At 41.7% G+C, this 8,955-nt stretch overlaps 1 protein-coding gene across 1 annotated transcript; it reads right to left on the minus strand.

Annotated features, from left to right (window-relative positions):
- Positions 1-2,147: 2,147 nt before the first annotated feature.
- On the minus strand, positions 2,148-8,147 carry CDKN2C (cyclin dependent kinase inhibitor 2C). Its single transcript, XM_027537299.1, has 3 exons — positions 6,899-8,147; positions 6,307-6,446; positions 2,148-2,899 (listed from the first exon to the last, which is right to left on the minus strand). Exons 2-3 carry the CDS (start codon positions 6,433-6,435, stop codon positions 2,522-2,524), a joined length of 507 nt encoding a protein of 168 aa, XP_027393100.1. The 5' UTR covers positions 6,436-6,446; positions 6,899-8,147; the 3' UTR covers positions 2,148-2,521.
- Positions 8,148-8,955: the final 808 nt, after the last annotated feature.

An 8,955-nucleotide genomic window follows, 5' to 3' on the forward strand; every position in this document is an offset into this window, starting at 1 on the left:
ACCAGAACATGGACTGAGGTCCTTTTGGTGTTCTCCCCCACCCTCCCCGCAACCCCTCACCGGCCCTGCTTTGCCCCAGGTATATGCCGGGGGTTCATTTTACTGAGCAAAGGCTAAGCCTGAGTTTCCCGACGTGGATGCGGGCTCAGAGAATAATTGAGAAACGCATCTCTGCCTACTGCCGCGCCACTCTTTCTCTGTCTTCGTCCCCTGAGGCCCTGGTCACTTCATTGATTAGCACTTGCCTCTCTACTCTGCATCTGAAAAAGCTCAGATCCTTTCCGGTCTCAGCTGGCTGTAAATTAAACCCCGTTAAACTCTGCAGTATAGTTTCTTCCATCCTATACATTTCGGTGTATTTGTCTTACTGAATATTGTCGAGGTTTTTAAGAGATTGAATAATGGCTTTTCATATTTCCTAGAGGGGACCACACAACTCATTTCTAAAATACTTAGATTAGCAAAGCTATTTCCTGCGAAGAACCAAAGAAAAGTGGCGATGTTTTAATGTCTAGGCAAGTTTTAGGCTGATGAAGAGAGAGAGAGCTCTTTCTCCTCACCGTGCTCCGACCATCTGAGACTAAGGCAAGCGCAGAAGTACCGCTCTTTAACTTCAATGAACATCCTATATTCGAAATAGCTAAAGAGCGATTTTAATGCTTATCCTTGGTGGATACTGAAAAGTCCATTAAATCGACTTTAAGAAACATTTATCTTTTACAGTTGCAACTTGTAAGAAGTATTACTTTTATTTTTAGTAATAGTCTTGTGTTTAGAAAGTATTCAGCTTACTCAAGCAGTGTATTTTGTATATTGATTCTAGTTTTTAAATACAAAATACACCCTTTTCTTTCAAAATCATCTCAATTTCTACTTTTTTCCTAAACTTTAAAATAAGTGTTTTACATTTAATTTCATGTTGCTGTCAAAAATAAATTTTTTCAGTAACTTGTGGTTTGAGATGGCAGAAGTTGAAGTCTTGTTGCACTTGACATAGGGAAGGTGAACTTAAAATGCCAAATGAAAAGGATTTTTTCTTGCATATTCTTTTATACTACTATGAAAAATAAATTATCGAAAACCACTTGTCTGCAACCTTCCAATCCTTGTTAGGGCAAGCATCAGAACCATGTCCTTCAATAAACCTTCAAGTATTTTGTTCTTTTTGGAGCGAGGGCAGGGAGCTTATGAAACAGAAGGAGGGACCTTTTACATAAAACATTTTTGTTCATGTGGGAGATGAAGAATAAAGTATTTATAAATTTATAAGAGGTAACTGCATTGAAATCCTTTGGTGAAATCTTTAAAATAACATTAAGTAGTAGATACAGGAAAATTCTCTTGGAAATTTGATATTTCTATTTCATTCAAAAAAATTTTTAGCTAGATGTATTATTAAGAGTTTTATATGCCTTTACTAAAAAGTTTTGAGGGAATCAAGTACTATGTGTAGGAGTGGCCTATTTATTTACTGTAAAAGTTTCTATATTTATTATACTGTAGCCCCTAAATAAATAATGACACATGTAATTAATATATATATGTTCTTGCTAAGCTTTTTATCACCTCAATATTGGTATTTGCAGTGCATTTTAATACTTAAACATTTTATAATTTTACACTTCTGGTATTTCAGGGAGAAAAAGCCATTGTTACATTTAGCATACTTATGGTATACTTTTGGGAAATATACTATTTAACCAATTGTTTCATTTTGTGATTTTAAAAAAATCAACAAATGGGAAGCACTTTTTAATGGCAATTTCTTTTTGAAGTGGCTTTTAGGGCTAACATATATTTGATTCCAGATCGTTACTTCTGAAACCTGTTTTTCAACGATTTAACTTAACTTTGAGAAAAAAGGAAGATCAAATATTAGGATAAATCTACACTGAAGTAATTTCAGGTTTGATTTCCAAAAAAATGTTGTTCTTACTCTATTTTAAAGCAGACATATTAGGCATCAAGTAAAATCTTTGCTGGGAGGCATGAGGAGAGAAAGAAAAGCATTTAACTGGATCATCAATAGAATATGTCTAGTTCTGATGTCAAGACTTAAAACACCATGATCTTTCAGTTTAGTTCTCCTTAGCAAGAAGCATATCACATGTGGATTATAAGAGGCGTGGAAATCACAGAAAACATTGTCCTGTTTTGAAAATGTGTTTTAATCAGGCAAAAGAAACATCAGGACAAACCATTTTAAAAACAAAGTCTCCAAGTTGGGTACTGAGACTGGCAAAGGGAGAGGCAAGGAGAAAAGTCAGGGAAAGATAAAATATTCAGAAGAAAGCCAAAGCTTTTGCAATTACATGTTAGAACTCAGGGTTTTGCAGGTGAAAGAGATGTTGCTTAAATATATTCATAAAGCTGTAGTAAGATTTCCACTTAGCAGTTTCAGAGGCTTTAACTAGCTGCTTAAAATATGACAAAACTGAATTTTAACAAATGATATTAAAATAGGACAGCCAATCAATTAACTGACAAAACAGAAGACAGTGTGGGAGAGCCCTCCCCACATTCATTGCAGATTCGCAGCTCCCTCCGCCCGGTTTCCCTCCATCAGGCTAACGACCTCGTTTCTCCGGTAGAGCCTGGCCAAGTCGCAGGCGGTGTCCCCCTGATGGTTCCGATGCCCCACTTTGCAGGCCGTGTGCTTCACAAGGAACTCCACCACGGGGAGGTGGCCTTCTTTGGCAGCCAAGTGCAAAGGCAGGTTCCCTTCATTATCCTCGATGTTAACATCAGCTTGAAACTCCAGCAAAGTCTGTAAAGTGTCCAGGAAACCTGCTCTGGCCGCATCGTGAATGACAGCGAAACCAGTTCGGTCTTTCAAATCGGGATTAGCACCTCTAAGTAGTAGTCTCCTGGCAATCTCCGGATTTCCAAGTTTCATAACCTAGAAGAGGAGAAAAAACGGTAGAATCCTTCAAGCGCTCCTACTACAAGACTCTTTTAGAATATCCATCTTTCTATTTATGTAACTTTTTTTGGTGAAGGAGTGCTTTGGGAAGACCCATGTGATGGAGTTTGAAGGGCTCAGTTGCAGCAGATGAGTAAACGTAGAAGAAAACTTCTAAAAATTGAGCTTCTATGATGGAATATCTTAAACGAGCCCCAAAGTAGGATATATCGATTAATAAAAATAGAATGAGTGCGATTGTACAAAATTCACTGACAACTCAGCTCTCGGTCTCCCATAAAGAGTTAGTGTAATTTCATGAATTTATTAAAATAAAAGAAATGGAATTTGAGATTTAAGTAAGTCTTCTGTTTGGTTCATCATGTTCATAAAATGTGCCTGTTCTGTAAAATTAAATGTGGGTAAAAATTTATAAATAGCTAAAAAGAAGGAGAATGAGCTTCTTTAAATCCTCAAAGAAATATTTCCACACACCAGACTCCATCTAGGCTGATTTTACTAGTGTAAAAATGATCTCTTAAAAATCCAAACCTGGTATTTTCTTAAATTATTAATTTTCACAAGTTCTCTCCAAACAGATAAGCCCGAAGTTTCCAAGTAATTTTTAAATGTTTTTTTTTCTTTGCAATTATTTCATGTGGGTTACTAGGTGTATTTAGTTTTTAGAATCCTCCACTTGAAAAATTAAAACGTTATTGAATATTAAAGTGTTTTTTTTTAAAAGCAAGTGTTTTTTACATTGCCAATGATACTGATTTATCTAAAACATAACATATTAATGATATGCCTTATATTAGACAGGAAAAGACTGTATGGCAACTGTTCTTAAAAGGAATGGAACAGTCATTCTACTATTTTACTTACTGTCTCCTAAAAAGTTCTAGCTAGTTTCCAAATTTTCAATTGAGCAAAAGAAGAGAAAGTAAGATATTTAACGTATATTTTGGGACATAGAAAGCTTTGTCTGTGGTTTCAGCCTGTTTGTTAATCAACTGGTGACCTCATCTTATTTCCTTTTGCAGTTATTATCAGGCATTTAGGAATAGTTATTTGTAAACTGCCAATATTTTAAAAGCCAGAATTTGATATTAAAATTTGCTATCAACATACAACTAATTTACATGATAAAGACTTATGTACTGGTGTTTGAATATATTTCACTCTAATAAGAGGTCTCTATTAGGCTCTCATAATTATAAAGTATTTTGTACAGCAGCATGAAATTATACAATACATATAATCTAGTTGTGAAAAAATATAGTCTCATTAACATGCAAGGAAATTTCAGCATTTTAATTGTTTTATTCCTAGGTATATTCATAATAACCTAAAGTTATAGTAAATAGATTGCATAGTAGACACTCGAAATTAAATACATCCTGGAAAAACATACAAAGCTGATCTATCTCTTTAGAATGTTTGTTTTAAAAATCACAAATTAAGTAATATAAAATATATTTAGAATGAATAATATTTTATTAATTCAAACTATATAGATGACCAAGATGTTAAGCTTCCCTGTTGATAAAACTCTGCTGACTTTTGGCCTTTACTTTGGGGCAGTGGTTAAAAATGATACATAATTTATTTTTTAAGAACTTAGGTGAAATACACTTTTTGGTTATTAAAAATTAACACAATCTAATTTTTACCACAACTGCCTCTAAATATTTAGTTACATTTAAGGACCTGAACTGAGAAAAATAGGAGACAGACACCTTGGATCTTTGTAAAGCAAATGTACGATCAGGGCCTTTGATATTATCCTGATTGAGAGGCTAACACTAGGAAGAGGGAAAAACCTTTTGTAATTCAGTTAAATAAACATTACTGTAGGAGAAATTTTGCCATATTCCACAGAAAATAATAGCAATGCTGGAAACTGTTTTGAAAGAAAGTTCTTTCTTGAGTTATGATACAACTTCAGTCAGGATTATACATACTGAAAACAAGCTTTGAGACTCCTGTTTGTGTGTGTTTCATTATATGTACTACGACTAAGCCACAATAAGTGGGTGCTAATATCTTGATAAGTATGTTTAATATAAACAAGACTGCAGAGTTGTATTAAAAATGTTTGTCAAAACTTTTGTTTTGCAGTATTAATCTCCTAGTTTTCCTGCTCGTCACAAGTCCTGCAAGATCCTATTCTTACAGGGTTAAGTGGCTCATTCTTTGTGAGATTTATATAATATTTGAATGTTCAATAGGAAAAATTTCAATATATTAAATTTATGACATTACTATCATCACAATACCTGTTAAAAACTACGAGGTGGAAAAATAAAAAAATCCTTTCCCCACTTAATATATCTGAAATAACAAGATAAATAATTTAGTATCTATCTATAAGCTTCTTTAATACTGAAATTTTTGCAAAGTCAGTGTATTCTGATTTAAAATATACAGGGTGTATGATTTTCGTCTGTTAGTAGTACATCTCCTGTCACTTAAATTTTTCATTCTTGCAAATAAAAACAAAGCACTCTAAAAACCCTCTCCCCAGTGGATTTTCAAAAACAGCTTTAAGTGTTGCATTTCAAATACGAACTGCTTATAAGAATATCATCAGAACTCAGATAAAGCAACTGTTTGAGACTACTTTGCCATTTTTCTGTTTCTAAGCCTTGCAACCAAGTTACATGATAACGTTCAGAGGAGGAAAAAAGTTATCAGGTACAATACTTGGCAGCTGAACATGTTTCATTTGTTGCTTGTAAATCTAATTACTAAAAATTAGAACATACCACGGTAAGACCGCAGAGACAAAAACACTATAAACTGAGCTCTGATTAGAAAATTCAACTTTTTATTCCTACTCAATCCTGAATGGGTGGATGGTATTATATTAACTGTGAAATGTACATCCTGTGCCCGTGCCCAGGCCACCCATTCCAAACGAGGAAAGGTCGTTTGTCAAAACTTGAAGCATTTGAAGGAAAAATACCCTCCCCAGTAGTCAGGAAAATTAACGTTAAAGTCAATTATTGGAGCAAAGTACGGAAACCACTAATAGCAGTGTATTTACTTCAAATAATAATCATAATAACGTGTTTACAGAACTGTCTAAAAAAAAAAAAACCAAAAAAACTCGGCGCTGCTACGACTGGTATACAATCCCCACAGTCACAAAAACATTCCAAAAATTAAGACCAAACCTGGAACCCACTTGATATAGAGGATGTTATTGGATTTGACGAGTTTGTTCAAAGTACGTCATTTTGGGGAGTTGGATCCACTTAAAGATATAAAATATGGCAACCAACTAGTTTTAAGAACAGTGAAATTTAGTACCCCTGAAAGCTTGAAAGCTATTATTCTAGAAACCCGGGTCACGTAGGCAACATTGTTGACCTGTTTTCCCCACCTCTCTGGATACCAACCTGCAGCGCAGTCCTTCCAAATCCATTTTGTGCATTGACGTTTACATTATTTTGCAACAAACTAGTAAGTTGCTCTAGGTCCCCCCTGGCAGCTGCGGACGCCAACTCGTTCCCCCAAGGCTCGGCCATTCTTTAGGGTCCTGACGATCGGGAAAAGATGAATTAGTTGTTTTTCTTTTTCCCCTTTCCTTCGCTCCTAACCAGGCTGCATGATGGCATCGGAGACTGACAGAAGGACTGGGATGGTTAATCTGGAGTAGAGCTTGGTAGTAAATACTAGTAAGATCTGCCTGCCAAAAGCCCGCCCCTCGATTCACACGTGATTATTCAGCAAAACTGAGCCATTGGAGAGGGGCTCCGCTCCTCGCTTTTTAGCTTAACCCCTATGAAGAATTCTGGTGATTAAACTGAGAGATATACAGACACACATATATTCCTGGTAAATTACTCTGGACGTAAAATGTAGGCAGAGCTGGCACGTACCTACACTACAGATCCCCAGGAGGAATGTATGCGGAGATTTAAGGGACTAGGTTAGGGCAGAAAATACCGTGGAAAAAGAGACATGGGGGAAGAAAAGGTATTAACCCACCCTTGTTCTCAGCAGTGACTTGAGCCGCGCGAGCCAGTACCGCAGGGGCAGGTCCTCCGAGGGGCTCGGTCTCCATCCGTCTCGGCGAAGGGGTAGTTCTGAGTCCTCCGCTGCAGGGAGAGCGCCTCGGTGGCTGGATGCTGATGTGCTCCGGGGGTTAAAGATGATCACCAAAATCAAACGAGAGTAGCAGTTCCGTGGCCCTCAAGTTACAGGTCGTAAGGACTCCTCCGTGGCCTTCGATTCTCCGGATGAGTCTTAATCCGCGTCCAGGCCGAGCTGCGGGCTAATGCCTTGCGGGAGGGCTCCGGAGCCCGCCCGCCGGGCTACCGCAGCCCTGCCGAGCCTGAGAGGCCGTGGGAGCCAGGCTCGGCGCGCGTCTCCGGAGACGGCCGGGCGCGCGGCGGGCCCCCGGCAAGCCGGTCATGCCGGCCCCACCGGGTCCTGGGACGCCCAGCAGCGTGAGGAAGGGGTAGAGAGATGCGGGAAGTGTCTATGGAGCCCCGGCTGCTGAGGCAGCGCGCTGCAGCATCGCGGCTGCACGGGGCAGCCCACTGGTAACTTCCCGCCTACAACCGAGCCAGTTCAGACTTCCTAATGTAGAAGCTCATTGAGCGACCGCCGCTTCTTTTCCTTACTTTCCCGGTTTTCTGAGGGCTCCAGAGATCGGAAGGGTCCTAGGAAGTCTCAGGCCAAGCTCTGAGTATTGCGAGTCGCCGCAATTCCAGGGCGCAGCCAGTTCCGCCCTCGGCGAGAGCTCAACGGCTTCGGCGCCCTGTGCCACTTCGCCAACCTCTCGCAGTCCCCTGGCCTGTGCCCCCAGCCTGTGCCGCCGATAGGGCAGCGGCCGCCAGCCAGCTGTGCCCGGGAGCCTAGCCGGGTAGCACCGCTTCCTCCCGAGCCGCAGCGCTCCCAGTGACAGTTTCTTTTGTAGCCGGTCCCCCCCAAATCACTGGTCCCTGCTCCCTTCACCCCTACAGACACTTGTGCGTCTTGCCCCTTTCTGGTCTTTTCCTTCCCTCCCTCGCTTCTTTTTTCGCTCAAACAATTGCTGCTTCTGTTGCCGCTGCAGAGACGGTGCCGGTTTCTTCTCCCTTTTTTCCGACCTCATCAGCTTTTTTTGAAAAGAAAAAAATTGAGCGCTTTTTGAGTTGAAAAACCCGCCCCCATTTTAACGGCAGAGTTTTAAGGAGGCTCGGCGGAGTTACAGCACCGCGGGAGCGGGAAGGCCGGGCGCCGCCCACGCCCCGCCCTCCGCCCTGGTGGCGCTCGAGCTCTCAGCCCGGTTCGCCCCGCCCCCAGCCCCGCGCCCTTTCTCCCGCCTCCCGGCTCTCCGCTTCCCTCGCTGTCTCCTGCGCTGGCTCCCACCCGCCAGCCCAGCGGCCAGGCCCGGGCTGGAGCGGCTTTCGGCCCGGCAAAGCCGGGTTTGGCCTCCTTTGGCTGGCGGGCGGAATGGAGGGTGCGACGTGAAACCCCGAGCTGTCCTGAGGCCGGCGGGGCCGGAGGTGGGGAAACGAGGCTTGTTAATTAAGGGTGCGGAGAGCCGCAGGGCCTCGGAGGCTCGGCGGCGCTGACTGTTGGAAGGCAGAGAGGAGGCTGGCGCGGAGCTAGTCTTTCCCCGGCCTTGGCGGGGCAGGCCGCCCGCCTCAGCGCTCCCCGGCCAGGCTCTCGAAATTCGGGAGGCCAGGCCTGCCGCTGCCGCCGCCACCTCCGTGGCGCGCTCTGTGCAAACTCGGCCTCTTTCTCAGTCCAGCGCTTCGGCCCCGCACCTGCCAGATCAACGCCCAGGGCCGCGGTGGGCCGAGGTGGCCGCGGGGATGGAGGGAGAGACCTGACTGACAGCAAAAAACTGTGCTCAGAAAAAGCAAAAGTCTTTTCTAGACTGATTGTTACGAAAACTAAAGGCATGGTGTAGGTAAGAAATCACGACGAACTCTGAAGCCTTAATGTTCCAGGGACTTGAAACGGAAATATTCCATTTCTTTGGGGAAAGGGAGAAAAGCAATTAACTTTAAAGCCAAAAATTTTTTTTAAAGTAGGTCTTGGGAAGGGTTTTC

Source organism: Bos indicus x Bos taurus, chromosome 3, assembly GCF_003369695.1.
Source record: "Bos indicus x Bos taurus breed Angus x Brahman F1 hybrid chromosome 3, Bos_hybrid_MaternalHap_v2.0, whole genome shotgun sequence".
NCBI classification, from domain to species: Eukaryota; Metazoa; Chordata; class Mammalia; order Artiodactyla; family Bovidae; genus Bos; species Bos indicus x Bos taurus.

Excerpts from the sequence above, each read along its gene's own strand:
- CDKN2C (XM_027537299.1), bottom strand. The coding sequence starts at position 6,435 with ATGGCCGAGCCTTGGGGGAACGAGTTGGCGTCCGCAGCTGCCAGGGGG. Across the intron at positions 2,900-6,306 it reads TTGGAAGGACTGCGCTGCAG|GTTATGAAACTTGGAAATCC; the intron begins GTTGGTATCCAG and ends CTCCTCTTCTAG.